This window comes from Plutella xylostella, chromosome 28, assembly GCF_932276165.1.
Source record: "Plutella xylostella chromosome 28, ilPluXylo3.1, whole genome shotgun sequence".
NCBI classification, from domain to species: Eukaryota; Metazoa; Arthropoda; class Insecta; order Lepidoptera; family Plutellidae; genus Plutella; species Plutella xylostella.
In genome coordinates this window covers 2687133-2711513 of record NC_064008.1, presented here as the reverse complement: position 1 = coordinate 2711513, position 24381 = coordinate 2687133, and the positions used below count along the sequence as shown (strand labels likewise).

General features: G+C 38.5%; 3 protein-coding genes across 4 annotated transcripts in view; 2 read left to right on the top strand and 1 right to left on the bottom strand.

The window, feature by feature from the left end:
• LOC105383060 (protein Wnt-5b) overlaps positions 1-16315 on the top strand; it is a 31547-nt gene extending 15232 nt beyond the window's left edge. The window contains exons 3-9 of the mRNA XM_038111101.2: positions 3594-3850; positions 5367-5547; positions 10585-10696; positions 11521-11623; positions 14847-14928; positions 15573-15648; positions 16054-16315. Coding sequence (XP_037967029.2) covers positions 3594-3850; positions 5367-5547; positions 10585-10696; positions 11521-11623; positions 14847-14928; positions 15573-15648; positions 16054-16251 — 1009 coding nt within the window. The 3' untranslated portion in view covers positions 16252-16315. The remainder of the gene's footprint in view (positions 1-3593; positions 3851-5366; positions 5548-10584; positions 10697-11520; positions 11624-14846; positions 14929-15572; positions 15649-16053) is intronic.
• LOC105386009 (probable salivary secreted peptide) lies at positions 599-1826 on the bottom strand. The gene is made up of 2 exons (XM_011556486.3): positions 1564-1826; positions 599-892 (listed from the first exon to the last, which is right to left on the bottom strand). The coding sequence occupies exons 1-2, from the start codon at positions 1742-1744 to the stop codon at positions 711-713; spliced, it is 363 nt and encodes a 120-aa protein (XP_011554788.2). The 5' UTR covers positions 1745-1826; the 3' UTR covers positions 599-710.
• A 564-nt stretch (positions 16316-16879) lies between the features above and the next one.
• LOC105385183 (probable ribonuclease ZC3H12B) lies at positions 16880-22815 on the top strand. Of its 2 annotated transcripts, none has more exons than XM_048631435.1 (6): positions 16880-17084; positions 18146-19015; positions 19490-19665; positions 20782-20883; positions 21335-21454; positions 22283-22815. In XM_048631435.1, exons 1-6 carry the CDS (start codon positions 17055-17057, stop codon positions 22494-22496), a joined length of 1512 nt encoding a protein of 503 aa, XP_048487392.1. In that variant the 5' UTR covers positions 16880-17054; the 3' UTR covers positions 22497-22815. The 2 variants fall into 2 exon arrangements, with proteins under 2 accessions (XP_048487392.1, XP_037967030.2); XM_038111102.2 differs by having other exon boundaries at positions 16881-17173; positions 22283-22810.
• The last annotated feature ends 1566 nt before the right edge of the window (positions 22816-24381 follow it).

The window sequence follows — 24381 nt, the reverse complement described above, 5'->3', positions numbered from 1 at the left end:
GTAGGTATAATTTGTATGTTGTCATTATTTCAACGTATTCTTTACAAAACTTTTTTGTAAGTAAGTAAATAAAAGTTCTAAGAAAATCTCGACTTATATTTAGGATTTACTGGGTAATTTCAAATCTAGTTTCTCGCAAATAAAGCGATGGACGTGATGGCCAATGACTTATTAACATAATACTACCGTCTTTCTATTATAGTGCAAGGAAGACTGAATAATTTATCTGAAGAACAATATATTAACGTCTGAAAGTAGTATAGGAAATATGTAAATGTGTTAATCAGCATTTACGTAAGTCGTTTAGAAATAAGCAAGTCCTTATTATTTATTATTATAGACCTAAACGTAGTAGCTAGTATCTACTAGATAGTTCTAGTATAATCTATCGAAAGGTGTGCTTACACGATGACTAAATTTGCACGATTTTCGCAGCACGGCAAAAATCATCGCATGCGTTGTAAATTTTCATTTCGAATGCTGATGAACAAAAAATTCACACAATGTTAACACTACACAAAAAAAACATCTTTCAGATAATCCACTCTTTTCCTTTCTCCTTTTCAAGTTTATGATCACAATAATATCACATAAATAGTTAAAATTACAAATAATTTATTAAACTCTAACTAACAAACATGGCACAAACAACAATTTCAAAAGCGCAATCTCATCCAACCGGTACCAGGAGACCAGTACCTCATAGGAGTTTAGATGTATCTCCCGTAGATGGTGACAGTGAAGTTGAACCCGTGACCTCTTTGGCTCTTCAGCTTGATCTTGACGAATCTCTGGCCGACCCCGCCAGAGGAAATACTAGGGTAGCCGCCGGTTCCATCCCGCTCGTTGTCTTTTACGTAGATTGCTCTGATGTATGCGTAGTTTACTTGACCTGTAGAACCAAAAATTCCATTGTAGTAGGTAATATAATAGTAAGCACTTTGATCTATGATTTTACCATCCAACCATCTATTGTACAAGATTGTCGCTATAAGTAGGGTGTCCCACGCTAGTCTTGTAAAGTGATGGAAGTTTTGTCACTATAGAAACACTATAAGACAATAAAATCCTAGGGTTCCAAAGTTTGATATAAGTACCTATTTATAATGAAGATATTCAATACCTTATCAAGTTATGCGAAATAGGTCATAAATGTTATGTTGGTTTCTGAGTCTGTGTGTCAAGGGAAGGGAGTGCCTTATACATACACAGACAACCAGAAATTCGTCCAAAGATAGAAAAGAGTAGTTAAGTAATTTGAATGTAAGAGTGTTTATTGCCGTGGGACGCACTTCACCCCACTGGACAGAAATCCTAAGACAGCAGGTAGATGGATGTGGATCTTAGAAAAGTGTTCGACATATCCACAGTGATCGATGAGGAAGGGTGAGGACGAAAGACGAAAGGGGATGACTCAGCTTGTAATTGTGAAAAAAATCCCCAAAGTCTACTTCTTCCTAGCCACTGGATGCGATCTATAACTTTCCGCATACAATCATTACCAGCTTATGATTAAAGGGATACTTATATTATTTTACAGTGCGTTATTATGTATATGGTAACCTGGTTCCGGGTACTCTATGATGCTGGTCCTCACGATGAAGGGAAACCCGTACTTGGCTTCGTTCGTTTTGAAGGTAACCACATCTCCGAAGTTCGCCTGCCCAAGTACCAAGTCGTGGCTCTGGCAGGCGATTTGTGAAAACACTAGGCATAATACCGTCAAACTTAGTACCGCACGCATTTTTGTAAATATTTTGTTAGGATTTTTGTAAAATATTATTAATTATGGTTAATTATGTGTTACACTTAGGTCGTAATACTGGCGGGATATTACCGCCGTTTTGGTTTTATATTATGAAAGGATGGGTGTATGCGGTAACTAGCCAAGATATAGAGCAGGTAAGGTAAGGTAGTACATAAATACGGAATTAACTATGGGACCAGAAAGCCATTAGACATTATAGATTGCAGCCATTGGCGTGCTTTGGGAGAGATCTACGTCCAGCAGTGTACTGCTATAGGCTGATGATGGTGATGGAACCATAGTAGGGTAAACGGCTTTATTATTTCCCGCAGTATTTAAAAATTATTTCCCCGGGCAAAAAATAGCTATTTTAATGCCTATTTTCGGGAAAACACACTACTTTCAGAGCATGAGTGATGAAAATATAATTAGCTTTAGCTTAAAACACTTGAGTTGGGCCTTTTTCACTGAGAAGATAGGTGGAAGAATAATTTCTCTTTAAATTATACATTAACTATAATTCATACCTTTAGTTTATTTAATAAATTTTAACATTACATATATAAATATTGCATGGTTCATTTCTACATGACGCGTTTACTTACTAAAGGCAAATATGTAAACAAGACACCGTCGCCCATCCATCACAAATCACAAGAAATGTTGCCATGTGAAATAAAATGTTTATGCGTAAATTAAGGAAAAATACAGTTCAGTCAAACCTGGGCACAAAAAACGTCAGCGTCCCATATCACTGAAAGGTCTGAAATTATTTACGTCACGAAATTAAAGTTATTGGACGAATTGTCATTCAGTAAATTTATGAAATTTTGGCATAGACTTAGGAAATTAGGCCAGACCATAAAGCTCGCCAGTTAATGCGTTCACAAAGCTTGCTTCATCATCATCACGACCGCGCATTCCCCACTGCGGGAGCACGGGTCTCTTTCCAATGAAGGAAGGGTTTTAGGCCTAGTCCACCATGCTGGCCTAGTGCGGGTTGGTGGACGGTGGAAGCTTGCTTGTTGAGGGATAAATAAAACACAAACACAGTAAAATATTATATTTTAGTTGGTGTGTAGTATATTAAATAATCTACATTCCTTTTTAACATGTACTTGTACACTGCACCCAATCTTTATCTCTGTTTCCCTCCATCCAAAGGTTGTCTGGCAGAGATTGCTTTTAGTGATAAGACCGCCTTTTGTACCCTAATTAAGTTACATTTTGTAAATTTTATTATTCTGTTTTGGTGTACAAATAAAGTGTATTCTATCAATCTATCTATCTATCTAATATATTTTAGTGTAGCAACCCAAGTCACACATTCCCTATTCATAACTCGCTACGTTAGTTTACTGGATGTCGCAAATTGTTTGCTCATTTCGTGACTAACATTAGAAAATGTCACCTTTTCTGGCGATATGGAATTTGTAAAATGATAACGACCGTGTTTTTGTTATTTTCTATCACTATCATGAATCATGATGTTATACTCTGAAAACCCTGAAAACAAAGGCTTGTTTTGGTCTTTCTATTGTAATTAAGAATGCATATTATTACCTGTGTATTTCATAGTTACATAGGTTTCAATAGGAGTTATGTAGGTACGTGTATAGTTCGAATCCCGTAATTTGACAAATTTTCCTGTGAAAAATTGTTTCATGAAACATACATAGACATGCAGTATTCCTCTTACGAGCTACTATTGACAATATTGTGTCGCCATGGTTGTCGTCATCTTTCGTGAATCGCAGTATAGATGATGCCAACCAAGAAAAACATTAATATTGTAGACCAACCAATCTGAATATATCATTCTCACATAAACCTCTCTTTGTTTCAGTACCATGGGCCTCCTAGATTTCGAAAAGTGGTCGAACCAGCCAAACCTATTTTCACCAAAATTTCGCCTTTGCACAAAACTACCTGGACTTACAGCTGGCCAAAGAAGAGTCTGTAGAAGACACAAGGACCACATGGCTGTAGTCAGCCAAGGGGTCAAGGTCAGCATCGACGAATGCCAGTACCAGTTTAAATATCGAAGATGGAACTGTTCGGTGATTGGTGATGGCACTGTGTTCGGCCCTCTGACGCAAATTGGTGAGTTCCTCGGTTTTATGCTATCCTGGTAGGCTGAGTTCAGTTTGAGCATGGCGGTGGCTTGGCTTCGCGTTTCAGGGTCAATCAAGAGAAGGAAAATCTTACGTTTTCCCTATTTGATTCGTAAATATCTAAAATACATGATAAGGACAGGGAGATAGCGTAAACGTGGGGAAGTTCTGAATTGCCTTCCAAATATTTACAAAACGATATTAAATTTGAACGAATTCATTTTTTTACCCATCACATTAGTTTCCTGTTCCTGTATGTTGGTAGGAAATGCTTATATGAGACCTTTTCTAAACTTGTTTAAAAATACAGGGTGTACTTGTTAATTTCTTGCGATACCGAGAGAGATTAAAAATAAAATTATTATTTTGTTAAGAAAACAATGTAAGTATACATTTTTCTGGATCTTATTCAACAGAAAACGTTTCACACATTTTAAAAGATAACTTTCTCGAAGATAGTTGTTGAAAAGAGACATGTGTAGCGTCGTGCCCCGATGTACCAGGGAACCATAAATCTTTCAGTGTCGCAGCAGCCGCCAGACTGTCTAGGTCTAAGATTTAGAGCTTTCCCGGGACCTATCACGGGTCCTACATTTTCTTTAGCCTGCTGAAATTCCCACATTTTTCATTGCCCATATTTCAAAATTATTGTACACTGTTGTGGAAAGAGTGTGGTATCGTAAAGTTGTTTACCATTTATAATATTTCTTTATAATTACGGATATACGGTATATATACCTAACCTACGGATAAACATAATATTTGTAGTTTTGTACTGGGTACTCTGTATGTTGCTAATTAATTTATATTATCAAATTTACACTCTACAATTTAGAGCCAAATAATTGCTCTTAAATTCAATATGCTTGATAAAATTACTGGAAAGGTATGAAAAATTAAATAACATAACCAACTTCACATCCAATACTACGAAAGCTCGTGACGTAATTTCAGTACGGGAACGCAAACACCTGAAAAGCACCTGAAAGCTTCAGGTAGCTCACCTGTTTCACCTCGCCCCCGAGTACTAGGGTTGCAGGAACTGTAGGAGTCAAATTTTACCTGTCGCTTCCCACGCACCTTCTACAACCTCAATTTTCCAAGGACAGTTTTCCCTGAAAGCCGTGAAACGAACTCTTGTCTCTTTCATACCTGCGTAACGCAGTATAGTATGTTTCACTCTATACCTGTTACTCACGTATACCTTTACGCACACCTTCAAATGTTCACACCTTCGTAGCCGTGTGAATGAATGATATTAGGGGTAGGGGTGGTTTTCACACGAATTTCTTCGAACAGAATAATAGGTCAGGTTGTATTTTGTATAGCAATATGTGATCATCCATTCCATTGCCAACATAAAATAATTATTACAACTAAAAATTAAAATATTTTGATGAAATTCCAAATGAAATGTTTAAAAAAAGTTGTAACTGGAACTTTTACATTGCACGTGAGTGTAATTCAGGCTTTCAAAACTGAACCTCTCGTTTTAATTATTCCAGCTTCAAGAGAATCAGCGTTCACGCACGCCATCACAGCGGCGGGCGTTTCTTTGACCGTCAGCCGCGGGTGCCGCGACGGCCGCCTCGCCAGCTGCGGCTGCGCCCGGGCGCCGCGCCCGCGCTCGCTGCACCGGGACTGGCTGTGGGCTGGATGTGGAGACGACCTGCAATACGGCTACAAGTAGGTCATCATCATCAGCCTATAGCAGTCCACTGCTGGACGTAGGCCTCTCCCAAAACGCGCCACTTTCCGCATCCAATTACCAAGTAGGTCATGTTGTCCCAACCCAGATACACGGACGAGTTTTTGACGTACATTTAATAAACGTAACTATGTCATGATTCGCAATAAATGGAAAGGTGTCCAGCAACAGTACCATAAAACAGCAGGGCGTCATGGCTGGTGAACTAACTATAATAATGTACGAGTTGATTAGTAAAAATTACATAAGCGTTCGACGCCCTCGAACCCGCTTTACTTATACTTTCTTAGAGACGTTGTAGTAGTGGCAGGATGATAAAGGCCAAGCGCATGCATATTATAATATTACACGCATAACAGCCGCGCGCGTTTATTTAACCGTCAGCCGCGCTGCACCGGGACTGAGTGTGGGCGACTGGTAAGTATGGCTACAAGTAAGTTATGATTTCCTGGCAATTATTGTCTGATCTATGTGAGGAAATGGAAGAGAGGTCCGGATGTCCAGGAGTTAGAAAATGAAACAATCGTTATCAATACAAATTGCTGGAGTTCTAATACTACATGGCGATTGGCGAAAAGATCATAAACAGTATACTTACATAGTTAAACCTAAACCCGCCGTCTTCCTTAGCGTTTCAACCATGGAGTTGCAAAGTATACCTGATAAGTATTTTAAACAAAGTCAAGTCTTCAAATCCAGATGCAAAAATTTCGTGAAAGTAAGCGGAATCAATTTTTTTTATACACACAGTAATAACGGTTTTAATTGCTCATTTCATTCACTTAAGTATTTTATATTTGATATTTAGTAGTTATCATTTAATTTCATCCGTTTGAAGTCAGTTGAGGCAGAGAATCGTCATGACGAATGTCCAATTTTCGATTTCTCTCCGATTATTATTTTAATTAAAGTTTAGACGCAGCAAGAGAATTATCATGTTGTAGAGAAAGATTCAAAAAAGTCCCTACTACCTGATTACTCCTGATATCCTGGGTGCAGATTATTATTTTATTTAAATACGTTCCACGACATCGTGGTGCGACCCCGATACTTCCTAGCGAGCTATGTCGTCCTGGTACTATTCCCCCACTTTATCGAAAATTTCCCCGCGGAAAACGTTGCCAATATTGGTGCGGTTTTCCTTTTCCCTCTTATGCTAAAAATTAACTTTCTAACTAAGGTATACCTACTGATTCACGAAAGATGACGAAAAATGCAGACACATTATTTTTAGCTGCTTTAAAGACGACAGTGGATGTTTCAGTCCATGCACCAGCACCATAGAAAACTATCTGAAGTTGGCTGAAATAATCAATCCGATTACAGCACATGATTTTTTTAAAGTTACATGAATCAAACTCTACCTTCCTTCATTGACGTCCAAAAATTTACGGAAATCTACCTAAAATTTTTATTGTTATTGAAAATTTTACCTGTTTGAGAAACTGAAAATCGACTGAAAGCTTCAGGTAGCTCACCTGTTTCACCTCGCACCTGTATACTAGGGTTGCATGAGTTTTGGGAAGTTAAATTTCACCTGTCGCTTTCACCACCTGAAAGGTCAGTTTTCCTGAAACGTGAGAAAGATTTTCCTCAAACTCTCATTCACTCCTTCCTGCGGAAATTTGCAATTGCTGTCTTTCTCACTCTATACCGTACAACTCTTATAAGTGTAAGGGTAAATTTTTATTGTTTTCAACTAAAAAAATGTTGTCTACGGAATTTAAAAGAGACACCTTTATATTTCGTTCACCCTTACTCATCGGTGAAAATTCATGTATTTTGCGTTTCATCACATTTTTTTTTCGAGTAACAAAGAAAGAGACAAGTAAGTTGAGTTTCTATCCCCCTTCCTCTTTGGGAAAATTGGCTACGATTTCCGGATTGCGTAAGGGAGAAACACTATGGTTGGAAAAGAGAGATGGAAAATGATAAGGGTGATAGAAAATGGTTCTCTCTCTTTTCATTGTACGCGGACTCTGAATTTACTAAATTGCGTATGTGTGTGTTTACGGCGTAGTAGATTGAACCTGTGTTACCTTTACTACCTGTCACTGAATTTTCACGTGAAAGGTGTTTTCTCTCCTGGTTCATAAAGTCCTGGTATACAGGTGAGAAGCAAGATAGGTGAAATTTTACCTGGCGCTCTCTTCAGGTAGAAATTAAATTACAATAAAAACACCTCAAACAAATAATTCAGAATGTCTGTAATCTAATATCTAATTATTATTATGAGTTTAGAAGAGACTTGTAGAATCAATTTTATAGATTTTACTTTTAAGTAAATCCGAACATGAGGGGTAACCTTTTGATGTGTTATTAATTTGTTATAGTGAACAATTACAATTACTTACCTACTAACTTATTAATAATTTAGATATTCAAAGTGTTGTCTTATTTCATACTACTTAGTAAAAATAAATTACTATGGCATTGGTACGTCTGTACAAAAGCCATAGTAATTTCATAATAACATTGCAATTTCATAAAGCGCCCAAACCTCTCCTGTCGAAGCCCGATCAAGCCCGATCATTAATCAGCTGTCAGAAGTGCTTCACGGTTGTCAAACCATGGCTAAAGACAGGTCGGGTACCAGGGCCGCAGAAAGCTGCTAGGGGTGAGCTTTCAGGTAGCGTTCCTCCAAAATCTTGTTTGTGTGCGTGTGGCGCTTCAAGTATTTTTATCACAAACTTTAGATTTTTTTTACCGAGCAACAATAAATCATAGGGAGTTATTATCTTACAAGAAAAGAATAATGTAGGAAGAACCTATAGTCAATTGATTAATAATTATTTAATGTATTTAGTTATTTAATACAAATAACGGTAAGTAAGTAGGTATGTTATTTCCCAGGTGTCCATTTATATCGGCCTTTCTACATCGGATCGTCATTTCCACAATATGAAAATAACGCAATATTAGCTGCATGAAACAATAACAACAGTACTTGAAGGTAAATACCCACACACATGCACTTCACACATGTTTCTACGGCATACAGTATACAAAGTACCTACGTCACGTAGAAGGCAGTCGTGGAAAACCTCCTTCTCGCCTTGCGGCCCTAGACATTTTTCACGTACAGAAAGGGTTAGAGCGACTGAAACAGGGTTCTTCGTCTGAAACTCATGAAAAACACGTTTAGTTTTGAAATGCAGAAATAACTGGCTACCGTCCATCACTAATAAAAATAGTTAAAATGTGTCGATAAAATACAGCATCATTTTAAAGCTGTATAAAATGCTACTGAAGTATGAACCGAATGAAGTAAAAACCAATGAAAGCGAATTAATTAAACCTTTCGAGTAAAACTTTTCCAATAAAAACATAAAATTGTTTTTCTTCGGCATAAATTTCCACAAAAACATTGAATTTTCTGCATATTTTCAGCTACGTTCACCAGGGCAACAAGACTAAGAGAATCCTAAATGGAACATCGAATAGGCCTACAAGCTTTATTCTACTGTTGCGTCACACTTCTGAGGCGCAGACAACAGGAAACCATGAAACCATTGCTGTTTCAATTTCACATTTCTGAGGGGATATTGCGTAACTGGTGAACTTTCCCCGTTACCAGGATATCAGTAACTTGCAGGAAATTGTTTTAGCTAGTGTCTGTGTTTAATACAGACAAGAAACTCACACACACAAACAAACTTCCCCTAACACCCCCTCTATTCCCGCTACGATTCCCCGCCGCTGCGGTCGTGTGGAAAAAGGGAGGGCAAGCTTCGATACCGAGCTTCGGAAAAATCCGTGTCTTAAATACTAGGCAGCCAGAGAGGGATGGAGTTCTATGTATCTTCCTGATATTGATTTTTCTTCCCTTTCAGTTGGTTCTTTTTCCACCAGTCTACACAAACACACACACACATACACACCAACCAGTTGTTTTTTCTCCTTTTTATGACGGAATATTTTAAAAAAGCTTTTCCGATTTGCGAGTTTGAATTTTCTTCACTAGGACCTTATGGACTTAGGAACGTTGTGGAATGCCGGGAACGCTTCAGAATGTGTCGAAGAGGGATGCTCGCGAAGGAAAACCTCCCCTTTCTCAACCAGTTTACTTCATAGAGAAGATTTTCGCGCATTCGAGCATTTTTACTACCAGGTTCGCATAGAAACTGAAGAACGTCTCAGGAATTCGGCTGAATTCCTAGAATTACTTTCTTGCTTATTTCTGTGTAAGTATTTCGATTAAGTTATTCCATATTTTTGGGATACAAAACTACGGTGGTTAAAAACGCCAAAAAACTGTAGATCTATGTGTGTGCCATAGCAAACTTTGTACATGGACTAAATTTAAGTTTCTGCCTTTAAAATGCAACAAAATCAAAAAGCTGAACCCCTGAAACACAGATTATCCGGATAACCGGTAGCTTAACCGTGTTAAGAACGCTCAAATCCGTTGCGAGATACCAGGAAAATAGGAACTTACAGGAGTTGTTAATCCCGCCCTACCCAGAATCGTGCCGACCACCCCACGATTACCCCTCCGCCATTCACGAATTTCATATGACATGGCTATCCTAAGCGTAGTTAATCCTTACCTTACTTAAGCAAAATACATTTAGAAACTTCAATGCCTAATTAATATCCTCAAAAAGTACATAAATAAGTACTTTAAGTACGCATAAAGTACGTCGCATATGAAAGAACTATCAAAAAATATACATCCGTATTTCACAGGAGTAAGGCGAAATTAGCTTAGCACTACTGCTACGAAAATCAATACTACGAACGATTTCGTAGTAGTGACGCAGACGGGAAATGTTGTTGGGGAGAAATTTCATACAACAGACGATGCTGATATCCCTGAGGCTATCCTGTTCTCTCCCTATGTTATCTCCCTCACTCTACAGGGAAAACTTTTACGGACTTTCTATTCTAACTTATTTTAGCTCTGTAAATGACATGACCTTAAAATTATTGAAATGTGTGGACTGTGAGTGTTGTCTTTTGTTTTCTGTTGTGTTTTCATGAGTTTTGTAATTTGATAACAATGTTTTTCTCAGGTTTACTGAAAGCTTCATTGACATAAGAGAGAGGGAGCGCAAAGTCAAGCGTGGCAGCCGGGAGCAAGGGAGACAGCTGATGAATCGGCATAACAACGAGGCTGGGCGGAGGGTGAGTCACTTCCTCGATTTCATGCAGCCCTGGTACTTGGGGTCGGCAAGTATACTGCCTTCGAAAGCCTCTACGGAATAAGGCTTACTTTGCAGACCCCAATTTATTTTAAGCAATTACGATAATGCTAAAACATAGAGCCCTATTTATCCACGATTCGATGTCTGTTGAACAGATTTAAACTTAATTTAATTTAATTATTAAAATAATACATTATGTAATAGTAATAATACATAATACATTATAATATATTATGCGTCGTTGCAAAATGTGACTTTCTATAAAATTTAGTGCCAATTTCTCCATTGTCGGTTATCTAACCGACAGGGATTGATTTATAAATTAAACGTCATCTCCATATAAAATTCATGACAGATGTGTCAAAAGTTAACCACTACTCCCTGGTTATGCTCTAACCGAGAATGGAGAAATTGGCACTTATTAAGCTGCTTAATTTTCTTCAACTTGGCGTGTAAACGTACCACCGACCACAACACAACTACTGGCTGCCAGCGACACTGTGAATCTTTTTATACATTTTGTATAGACACACACAGTCATGTAGCCGGGATCGGAACTTAAAGTATGAAAAGTCAGCTGCCGCTTAACGGGTTCGTTATCGACGCAGATAAACGTTACTCTATATCGCGGTTCGCCATAAAAACGGCGCTGTAAGTAGTGCAACGCGTGTTAAACAACAGAACTTTATCGACGTCGATAACGAACCCGTGTATCGGCCACCAGTGGTCCGTTTGCACCGATCTACCCCTCCCATTTCCCCCAAGATTTACGTAACTTTCATAACACCAGCTCCGTTCTACCAGGCTGTCATAAGCAAGTCGAAGGTGACCTGCAAATGTCATGGGGTCTCCGGATCTTGCAGCCTCATCACGTGCTGGCAACAGCTGCCCAGCTTCAGGGAAGTGGGTGAGTATGTTGCCTGTAAGATATTACTCTTAGGCATGAGGCCGCCTATTGTACAGCTTCATAAGTGTAGTTACTATTGTGTACCTTGTCAAGCTCACAAATCACCTAGGTATGTACCTATTATTCATTAAAACTTTGACGATATTAGTTTGAATACTAGCTAATAATATGTATAAAAGTGTATATATGCTACTTATGAAGCTGACCGTACATTGTTCCTAGAGTGTAAACAAGTATGTATATTTTTCGATGGTGTTGGTTTTGGTAACTACAATAAAGTTCTAAGTATTTTATTCTATTTTATGTATTCCAGCTACAGGGGTGCTTTTCTTACTTGAATTATAATATAATTATGGGTAATTTGGAAGTGTTGAAGAGCTTTTATTTTACCTAACCACGACTTTATCTTATATTGCTTTATTAGTACCGACTAACGGCTCTCCAAAACTAGGTATTTCTTCAAGCTAGAAACCCGCTAGCTAGATCGCTTATGGATAGCAGGAATTACTGTGGTTAGTCGAGGTAAGTCGGTAAAGCTGTGGCTAAATTAACTGCTAACCTAAAAAGTGGAATAACTTATACAGTTCCCATTGTGAGCCATAAGATGCAAACACTTTTTTTTTACAATCGTCTTTGAAATCTATTTCATAACCAATATAGACATCCGGACAGTCAAAGTATCCTTTGGACAATGTGAAATTAACTAACAAAGGTACCAGGGCCACACAAAGAGTGAGGAGTGATAACCACTAATTAAACTCGTATTATTCTGACACAGTGAATTCGAATGCATGGGTCAAATGGGCGATTTAATTATAGGCCTCAAAATCATTCGATGGAGACTATGGAGAGCCCCTCCTCTTTTATCTATCTTGTATCTTATCTACCTACCTAGTCCCTACACGTCTCTTATGGACTAGATTTAACTTACTTATCAGATCAGCTGCCAGATCTAGTACCATAGATATACCTAACTAAGGGTGGGTTGCATCAAGATCCCGGTTATCGTAATAGTTAAGGTTAAACTTAGCAATGACAGAGTCGTTACAGTTAACATTTTACTGCAACGCGTTGCACCATCAAATCTTCGGTCATTGTTAATGTTATTAGGGTTGCCAATCGTTTGAGACATAATTATCCCCAAAGTTATTGTGGGAAACGTTTTTATGTAGGGCAATACCAAATCTAGCTGTCGGACTGAAGCCGTCACAGAGTACATTGTAGCCGTCATTCTCTGTCAAAGCACTCAAAGTCAACATGTCATAGGACCTAAGTCTGTTATTCCTCCAAATATTGACCAAAAGATTATCATCAATAAAACCCGCGACAAAGTAGACTCAGGTTTATTATTAATTAATTCTTAACAAGTTGAATCGAGCAGGTAAACGCAGCGTGGGACGCCCTCCTGCCCGCTGGACTGATGACCTTAGGCGGGTGGCGGGTAGTGGTTGGATGAGGAAGGCCGAGGACCGAGTGTTGTGGCGCTCCTTGGGAGAGGCCTATGTCCAGCAGTGGATGATTATTGGCTGATGATGATGATGATGATGATGAAGTTGAAATTAAACAAAGTTAAAACTAACGATGTAATCTATTGAAATATTTTATTTTTATTAACATTCCTGTTAACTGCATAGACAGGTTCCTCTTCATCAGATGATGAATCATCATAAAAAAACCTAGCTGGTGGTACAGGGTCTCTCATTTTGTTACATAATATATGTATTATGCAGCTATGGCGTAGCCACTATAATGGGCTGCACTCTTCTTAGTTCTGTCCTTATTTTCATTGATAAATTGCTGTATTTGAGTGATTGCAAAATTTCTGAAAACAAGGTTATTCAATTAAAGAGTTACGTAGGTTACTTTGATATTAGATTGCTGCGCTGGACCGGCAGCCGGCCGGTAGCTGGTAGTGGCTGGATAAGGAAGGCCGAGGGCTCCTTGGGAGAGCCCATGGCTAGAAATGGACGCTTATTTGGTGGTGAAGATGATCATTACACCTACAACATAATAATAGGTGCATTGGTACTTACTTCGTCGTTGGAGGCAGTAAGAAAGGTTCTAGTTTTAAAGCCAACACACGAGCCACAGTTTTGAGACCTGGAACCTATCCAAGAACGAGTTCTCATCCCAAGTTGCGAATCTATCAGTTCTCTGAAAGTACACCTTTCTCTTCATATTTCGTAAGTTCCGTACTTACTCCACCTCAATCTCAATTTCTGAGGAACTTGTTTCAAGCTCTATTTCACGTAGAAGCGACATGATAAGAATTATTTAATATTAATATTTGTACGTAATACTGTTACTTTGAGGTTATACAATGCGTTTGACAGCTACCTGACTTTAACAAAAGCAGTAACCGGCCAACATTGGGTGGTTATGGTTATCGTTAAAGTTATGACGTCATTTTAACCATAGTTGAATGGTGCAACCAATTTTTCGCTTAACCGATGCTTTGACAGACGATGTGACGTTTGTAATAGTTAAAGTTAAATGGTGCAACGCACCCTAAGATGAGGAATGCTGAGGACAAAGTGATGAAGATCCTTAAATCCTTAATTATATTGGCTTATTAAGTTATTAGTTAATGATTAAGTTTCCCTCTGAAGGAAGTCTGTACAAATAAGTTTTAGTTAAGTATCTAGAGGTAATAGTTAGGGTCCTGCTATTTTTCTTACCTTAAATTTGAACCTTTTTAGTTTTTACTTCATAAATCATCATCCCACGCATGATGCAAGGGAACAAAGGCCCAAACAGCCACGTTTTATTTATTGTCCAAGCATGCTAATAACTGCTATTTGTAACAGCTTGAGGTGTGTAATTATTTGTTATTTATTGCTATTAAATAGCTTCATTAATGATGTTTAGGGCGGCTATGTAAATTTATAGCGCTTTCGTTTCACATTGTGATTTCTTTGTGGTAGGTAACTATTATAACTACTCTCTCGTTTGTGGAGACCATTTTAATAGGCATTTAAAGTTTATAAGCGCTACAAAACATCGTTTTTCATCGTTTCTTGTAAGCTAGAGTGCACCCTGTCCCTGCTACATGGGTCCGTTATCGACGTTATAGATAAACGTCACTTTATCGAGATTGCGATTCACCATAAACCATAAATACGTCAACATATTTCTTGGAACGAACAATAAACAAGTTTATCTACGTCGATAACGGACCCGTGCCGCAGGGTCTGATATAAATTTAAGCCTCAATTATTGACAGGTGACGACCTCCATGAAAAGTACGAGGGTGCCACACAGGTGAAGGTGTCTCGGCGAGGCAGGCTGCGGCTGGGGCAACCGGGGTAAGGGCAACGGGAAATATTCTTATTCTGTTTTTTTTTAATAGCCTGATTTATGTCTCACTGCTGGGCAAAGGCCTCCTTATATTTGGTTCAACGATCGCGATCCTCCGCCACTTCGGACCACTCAGGGAGGAAATTGTCCAAGTCGTCCCGCCATCTCCGCCTAGGTCTTCCTCGGCGCCGACGTCCGTCACTCGGCACCCACTCGGTGACAACTCTGGCCCACCGGTCCGGGTGCATGCGACAGACGTGGCCTGCCATTCTGAAATAAGGGTATACTGAAAGGTTTCATCTGGGAAATCCAGTGGTTCTAAGCTCTAGCCGATGATTTTTCTATGATGCCGCCGCTACACGGGTTCGATATCGACGTAACTATATCGCGATTCGCCATAAATACGGCACGGTGTTGGTGGAACGCGCATTAAACTAGTTTATCGACGTCAATACAGAACCCGCGTAGCAGCTACAGAACTAGCTTGTAGGTAAAGCTTGCACCATTTCCCATGTCGACGTTATTTCGATCTTTATGGATCTGGAGGTTCCATAATTATGTTTTCCTTTGTATTTTGGAAGTCTAATCTATGTAGGTAAGTATACCTCCTAGCTGTAATAGTTGCAGTGATTTATTTTATGTTTATTGTCAGGTACAGCGTTCCCACTGCGCAGCACCTCGTGTACCTTGAGGACTCGCCCAACTACTGCGTCAGCGATGATGCCCTGGTACTTACTTCTCATTCATTGTTAACTTAAAAGTCCGAATAAACGCTGGTTTTCGCCCTTCCACATCCCACCACTACCGGCTAAATATCTATGGTCGTCATTCTAGCTTATACATTTCACTTTTCGTGGTTTCCACTGGAAAACTCGTCTATCCTAACGGTACCTATTTTGCATGCCAGATGAAATCCACTTACTTATACATGTGCATAAATTTATATGGATCAAATCATGAATTAAGGAATTTATGAAGTGAGCGCGACGCAAAAAAAATGACAAGTGTTGGCGTGCGTGTCTTGCGCCCCGTGCTAGGACTTCAAAAACAGCCCCAGTCCAGCCTATCCTTTCGATTCATCCATACTTTCTCCATACACGGACACCCTGTAAAATGTTTCATTACTTCCTCAGGGTTCCCTGGGCACCGCCGGTCGTCAGTGCAACAAGACCAGCCAAGGCTTGGACGGGTGCGATGTGCTTTGCTGCGGCCGAGGCTACAACACCAAGAAGGTCGTGTTACGAGAGCGCTGCGAATGCAGCTTTAAATGGTGCTGCCGTGTGGAATGTAATACGTGTGTCATTACAAGGGAAGAGTTTACGTGCAAATGATATAAATTTACCCTGTTCATGCTTTCATTTTCAAAGTCGGATTTTCAATCAAATCGTAAGAATCGTATTAAGCTGCGTACAGACCGGCCAAACGAACGCCAACGAACGGGTATCGTTGACCTTCGTTGCTGCAATCTGCCCTATATTATGTGTGATAAATATCCATCGTTAGGCGTTCGTTGGCCGTTCGCTGGGCCGGTCTGTACGCAGCTTTAGTTACAAACTTTAGGCGCTCGAGCGCTTTTTTCGTTATTTGGACATGTAATGCATTTATGAAGCTCATTAATTTAGCAAAGTTACATACTTGATCAATGTTTGACTCTTTGACTTGAATCTCGAGTAGATAATTATAGAGATAGCATAAAAATATTGTAAATAAATAAATTTACTTATGTAAGTGAAATTGTTAAATTTTAGATAAAAGGATAGAGGCTATGTTTAAGTATTTAATAAAATTAAGTTTTTAATTGTATGTAGGTAGGTTAGTAGATGGTAGAAACACCATTAAAATCTTTTAAAAAAACTATGTTGTGATTTTATTTACTCATGTCTTTTCCTTATTAAAGTTTATAAAATGCAAATGTACGTAGCGTACTTCTAAAATACTTCGGTTGTCATTTGTCAATTTTGACAAAATCTTTTTCCGTCCGCCATTTTTATTCCGTTTGTTTATTTTTGGTTTGATTCGTTTGTTGACATTTTATATGCGAAAATTAATAAATTCCTCCTCCTTTGTTGTACCTATCTCATGAAATTAATCACCTGCTGTGAAGACCTCTTTTTGCTGAGAAGAAAGCTTAAAAATGGGCAAGCCGTCACGTTCCAGACTTTCTGTTAGTTAAAAGTTTAAGTACTTTGTAGTAGTCTACAGTAATACTTTATTCCACATTATTAAGTTAGGCCCAAGGCATCCACGGTTCAAGTAAGACGTTTCGATATATTATTGCATCGTGTCGTGGCTTTTGGTTGATGCTGAGCTGTTATAACTTTTCAGTAAACTAACCTCACACAGTCATGCTTTGATAGTCTTGTTTTTCAGGCTGCCTGCACTGCATGAATGTTTTGTTGATTAGTTATTTGTATATAGGCTTTTTGGGTTGGGTTGCATGCAAGCACTCTCCCATAGTAACATATTCACCATATCCCATTTAGTCAGCGGCTGACAACTTTAGTGATCTGACTGTCAAATCCTTTCACCACATAGGCAAACTGTAAACTACTTTAGTGTTTGTCACCTAGACACTAAGAAGAATACAACCTATTTTTAGATTAGGTACTTACCATTGTCCACCTGTGAATCGAGATCTAATTTGAATATACGGTATGATATTTTTAAAGTAAGTGTGTGTATTGGTGAAAAAATTGTGACTATAGTGCCAAAGGTCCAAGTTATTTGTCTCAGACTGAGACACCCTGTTTTACATGTCTGTGCTATAATTAGGGTTACACCTCTGTTCCATGCAAATGACTGAACCATTCTAGAGATAACAATAAAATAGTTCAAGTCACTGATTTTTTTTTGTTAATCTTGGATAAGTTATTAGTTCAAGGTTACAAATATTATACCTTTAATTTAAGATCATGCAAATGACAAAATTATAAGTGATTAAATTAGTTCATAGTTATAGGATTACATTAGTAATAATAGTACTTAATAACAATATGTAATTTTGTGATGATGCAAAAAAATCTGCTTTACTTTTGTGTGTTTGTTTATGCTCAGCTCATTCTACTAACTGAATCAATCTTTTGGTAATATTAAATAGCAACATAAAAAAACAAACTTATACGTAAAGTTAACTAGTTTAACAGTCTAGTTTGCTTGTATGTTGTATAGAAAAGATAAAATTGAATATGTTCCCCTATTCTGACATAACATTTTACAACTTTTCAGCAACCTTCAAATCACTCTTTGCTGTCCAGTAAGAAAAGCCTGCATTTAGACATGAATCCACACAAGAAAGGAAAGAAACTACGTAAAATGAGGGAAAAAAACAGGAAATCCATCCAAAAACTTGTAAAAGACCTTCACAGAAAAAGTCAAGGGCTAATCCATACCGCATCTGACTTAAGTGCCTCTGAACCCACGGTAATCTGCCTTGATGATACTACTATAGCTGGGAATGAAACGAAAAGAAAGCTATCAGATTTAAGCATTGATTTGCCTAACAGTGCTAAAAAGTCTTGCAACCGAACCGTAATAGAAATCACAGATGAAGAACTAGTAAAAAACCATGAACGCTGCTCCACAAACTTTAAAACCCCTCGTAAAGGTTGCCCAATATCATGCTCTACTCCCATGTCAAGTAAAAAAGACGAATCCCTTCCATGCAATATATCTCGGCTTTCAAATGAAGAGAAAGGCACCAACAATAACATAGATGCAGAGAAAAACTTACAAGAAATACAAGATTTAACTAAAGAAATAAATGGAGACTCATTTGTAACAATAGATTTAACTACAGAAACAATATCTAAAACGCACTCTACTAGGAACACAGTAATAGATCTAGACGATATTACAGATAATAATGAATGTACCATGTCTGTTAGTAATACTAGTACAATGAGTGGTGATTCTGATGTGACAGTATTGAATATGTCTCAGTACAAAAGAAGGCAAGACAGGAAAATGCAGAAATTTGCCAAGGGTATCGCTAAGATGAATGCGTCAGAGAAAGGAAGACTACTTGAGTTGATTACACAGAAAATATTCACCGGATGCAAGGCCCCTGTTAGTGCTAAGGATAGTACTTTGGTTAAGGTAAGTTGGATGGCTGATCAGTTATCCTTGCCTTCAATCTTCTATCCTCTGCCTTCTACATCCAGTCACTATAAGCAACCTGTTTAAGGTTTCCAGCCAGCCATAGCAGTTTCCCAATGCTTGTATGTTTTAAGCCTCCATTCAAGAATTCGTTTGAGGCGAGGCTCCATTGGTGCGTTGCGTTGTCGCTGCCATATAATATTTTTTATGAACGTACCGACCGACGCGACGTAGCGCATCAATGGGGCCTCACCCTTACCCAGCAATCAATAGCCTCGTATCCAACTATCGCACACAATGTGGGGGAATTGCCTCGGGTTTGCTAGAACGCGATGCGATCCAATGCCCAGTTTGTATAAAAGAACCCTCGGTGATGACTATACAACCACGGCTATTCACGTGTCTGGTGCAGCAGGTTAATATTTTTTTAAATAAAACAGCTAATACTTTAAGTATAATTTTATTGATTTCCAGGAAGTGGCTACCAGGGCGACCGAAACTGCTGAAGATACGTACATAAGAGAAGTGATCTTAGGCCAAGTACAGTCAAGAAATAGCATCGGAAGCAATATTTACAACCCGGAGACTGAAATTAAGAACAAATCTGGATTAAGGATGATTGTTATTGATGGGAGCAATGTAGCTATGGCGTGAGTACTTCGTATTTTGTTTTAGATTAGGTGAATTTTATCAGTGGCTAGCCTGCCCTACATCCCTACGAGCTTTTCCCATTGGCTTTCACAAATTTTATGATCCATTATTATATTATCCCTTACGTCGACTTCTCCTCTCCCAATATGCTCTGCAGTCATCGAAATATAATAGGCCCGTTTCGACAGCTACACAAATTTGCTATTTACTCTTGTTTTATTTGATGAAATACATAAAAAGACACATAATCTGGCTTATTATTTAACGGCCGAAAGAAAAAAGAACTTTTATTCTAACTGAATAGACTCTGAAAGTACCTACTACAGGCCCGTTTGGACAGCTCCAAAAGTTACTTAGGGCCTTACCACAAAAACTTAGACAGTATTTAACAGGTGTTTAGCGCTGTCAAACGCCAACAAAATCTGTCAAATTTCGTTTTAAACACTAGTTAAACAGTGTTTAAAGTTTTTTGTGGTAGCACAGTTAGCGTCAATTCACACGTACCACAACCACACCACGTCGCAGCGACAAAATGTGGTCAAGCTGTGGTTACGTGTGAATTGTGTGACAGCGGCTTTTTGCAGTTGCGTTGTGGCAGCGACAAAATGTCGATGTGGTTGCGTTGTCGCTGTCATTGCGATGTGGTAACCACGTCGTCGTGTGCAGTTAATATGGAAAACAGGTTGCCGCGGTGCCGCCGCCGCGTGGCGGCGTTGCCGTTGCGATGTGGTTGCGTTGTGGTTGCGATGTGGTCGTATTACACAGGTGGTCGATAACAACGGCAAAATGTGGCACGTGTGAATTGGATTATTCATTGTCAATACAAAATATACGCCCGACCACATCGCGTGGTTGTGGTGTGGTTGTGGCTGTGGTGTGGTTGTGGTACGTCTGAATTGACCCTTATTGTTTAGATTTTTCATGATTTAGGTTTGACACCAGCTGTCATCCCATACATTTTGGAGCTGTCCAAACGGGCCTGTAGTAGGTACTTTCAGAGTCTATTCAGTTAGAATTATGAAGTCATAACTCTTTATACCTAATGTTAGGTATATGATGTGTAGCTGTATAGCTGATAGCAAAATATATAAAATAGTATTTTATTAATGTTTCAGGCATGGCCAACACAGGTTATTCTCAGTCAAGGGATTGCAAATATGCATCGACTACTTTGTGAGACGCGGGCACATAGTCAAGGCTTTCGTTCCACGGTTCAGGTAAATTTCAAAATTATTCATACATTATTGAGTACCCCACATATTTCGGATGGAACTCTTAAACATACGTTTTCCCTTTGGGGTAGGCCAGTTCCTTCTCGAGTGGAGGCAAACAAAATTTATCTACTACCAATTTGTCCGTTTCAATATTAAAGAATTTAAGTACTAACTACATTATGTACTCTAACATCGTGAGAAAACCAGCACATCTAAGATTCAAGTTGGGTTCTCTAAGTGCATTGTATTTATTCTGTATCACGTGACTCGGTGAAAAGCTCGCTTTGGAGTCACCTCTGACTGTGAAATCCCCTTCGGGTCCCAGTCGTTAGCATAATGTTTGTTTGTGGTATGCTAGATACCTTGACCTGGCTTATTTGTTTTTGTTTCAAGGGACTTCATAACATCACTAAAACCAACATAAATTAACCTTCAAGACTACGACAATTTCCAGGTGTAAATTCGGCAAGAGCTCTGAGCCCAGGGTACTTGATTCTCTGGAGCGGCGCGGGCTGGTGGTCTACACGCCCTCTCGCGAGGTGCAGGGCAAGATGATCACTTCCTACGACGACAGGTGAGCTCTTGCCGCGTTATGGACGCCTGGTACTTTTGATTTCAAGTTAGAGGTGATTTGGGACACTTGAAGTGAGCTCTTGGAGTGCTATGGTCGCCTGGTACTATTCACTTAAATTCAATAGCTAGTTTTAACCCAACAACACTGTTTAGGTGAGCTTTTGGTGTCTTATGGTCTCCTAGTACTATTCCGGAAGGTGCAGGAGCATCTTTTGACGGAAAGGCATGTGGTATGTAGCGTGGGACACCGATCTTTCTTATATGCTTCGCATAATACTAGTACAGTCGCATGAGACACCTACCCTTAGTAATACTTCTTGGTTCGATTCCCGGCCGGGGTGTATATTCTTCAAGAGCTCCTCTCCCCGAGTGCTGGATGCTCTGGAGCGGCGCGGGCTGGTGGTGTACACGCCCTCGCGCGAGGTGCAGGGCAAGATTATCACTTCCTACGACGACAGGTGAGCTCTTGCCGCGCTATGACAGCCTGGTACTTTTGTTTTAAAGTTAGGGGTGAATGGTATCACTTGTTACGAAGATTGGTGAGATTCGTTATGTGATTTGGGACATTTGAGGTGAGCTCTTGACGTGCTTTGTTCTCTTACTACTAATCTATTCTTAAACTACTCTATATTCTTAAACCACCATATACTAAAAACGTTGTTTTTAAATACTATGTGGAGACACGCCACCTATGTAGCGGTAAAGTATTAGCTCTACGCCATACAAATTGGCTATTCCGATTTCACTTCTCGATAGGTATTAAAACTCTTACTTGAGCTTTAACATTTCAGAAACCAATGATTTAAATTAAATATCTCTTCTTTTACAGATACATAGTGCAATGCGCGGCAGAATTCGACGGCGTGATAGTATCTGGAGACAACTATAGAGACTTGCTATTGGAGAATCCTAGATGGCGATTCGTGATAGAAAACAGATTGTTACAATTCACTTGGGTGAACGATATGATAATGTTCCCTAAAGACCCTTTAGGTAGGAACGGTCCGACGCTAGAAGTGTTTTTGAAACATACTGGTAGATAAGAAATATTTGGCGGGTAATAATAAAAAGTTAAGGCTTGGACACACCAAAGGTGTGATTTTCATGACCGATTTTGCAATTTTCAAAAACGAAAAAGTTTAGGTTTTCTTCAATCAAATGTATGAATACATTATGTGTCAAAAGTTTCATAAAAGTTTCCGCTAGAGGCGCCACTTTGTATGCGAGAAACAGTACTAGCACAGCTGTAGCAGGGCAAGTCAATTCGGTTTGTATATGTGACTATACTCTGTCCATTTTATTAATGGTTTTTTGACGTTCGCTTATGTCTGGTAAGTTAAGTTGGTTTTCGTTTGCAGTCATCAAATATGTATGGGATTTCGAATGTCAAAAAACCATTAATAAGATGGACAGAGTATAGTCAATATGGTGATCTACAGGTAATACAACGCAGACTGCTACTGCCCTGTTGCTGCTTTTGGGGTGTCCAAGCCACTCTCTCTATTAAATGCTCAATTATTTAAGTGACTTTGTTGGCCATCTGCTACAAGTTGTAGCCTACAATCTTAATATGAAAATGGTGTGAGCAGAGGTATAATAAACCCAAAATAAGTCTATAAGATTAACTGGTGACACTGAAACATATCTTTGATACAACGCACTGATGATACAATGTCATTACTCTTTGTTTTTTTCGGTGTGACCAGTTTATATTTTGTGCAGACTTATCTTGGGTTTACTATAGTCTTGTTTTCATTGGCTGGTCGAAAAGCACATCATAACGTTCAATGTCATCACTGTAGAATGTGCCCAATGCCTGGGGTTACGTGATAATAATAATTATGTAAATTATTGTATATAGAGATGATTTATTACTATATTTTGTTAAATATAGCACGAGTCCTAATGACGTTTGATTGACAGATGCCTGGTAAATAAAGTGTTTTCTCTAGAAAATTTACAAACATAACATCATGGAAGTAATAATACAACAGGAATGCGCACTCACCAAAATGATGCAAACAAAAATAAGCTTAACGAATTCACCTTAAGATTTATATTTGAAGTGAAAGAGGCCGCGAGCCGATAGAGAGGGTCACCACAGAGCCCTTCCTCTCTTTCTGACAATTGCCAGGATTTAGTTGTGTAAACTTTAGTAGATTTTGTACGAAGAGAGCTATGCAAAAAAAATATGTAATAAACTCATAGACTACTGAATATCATATCATTTTCAAAAACAAATTTATAATAAATCATTATAAACATGTAATTTAAAAGAAATATTTGGTATTTGTATGAAAAATAATTTCATAAAAAATATTGGTAGTTTTTCTAAATACTTTACGACAAGACCGAAGTTGTCAAGATGACGGATGACGTTTAATACTGTTGTGAGAGACTTTATGGTTAGGGTGACCATTCATTCGTACTTTTGAATAGCTTTCCATTAATTAGGACCTGTTTCATTCAACTATTTGTTTTATTTTATACCTAAGTATCATAAGGTATTATTGTGGCTGTTATCTTATGAGGCTGGTAAAGAGTTATGAGCTGTTGATTTTTTTGGTGATAGATATGAGTATTATAAGATAATTTATCAAGCTTAAAACCGGCGGAAGCACTTAGGTTGAGATATTTTTTTTTGAAATCTTATGATTTTCATCAACTAGACTATTATGTAAACAGAACACCCACAGAGTAAACACGTTTTAGGTACATAGTTGCGTTTAATGTTAAATACATTGTATTATACTTATTATAAAAATGTGTGTTGTTTGATTTCGCTCATCTTATTTTTTACGTCAATCCTAACTCTCTAATTAAAACCAGCCCATCTTAGAATTTGGTAAAAAGACAGATTGTTGTTGTTAGTATAAACCTTGGGAATATCTAATTGATATGGAAAAAAAAACATATCAATATTACATT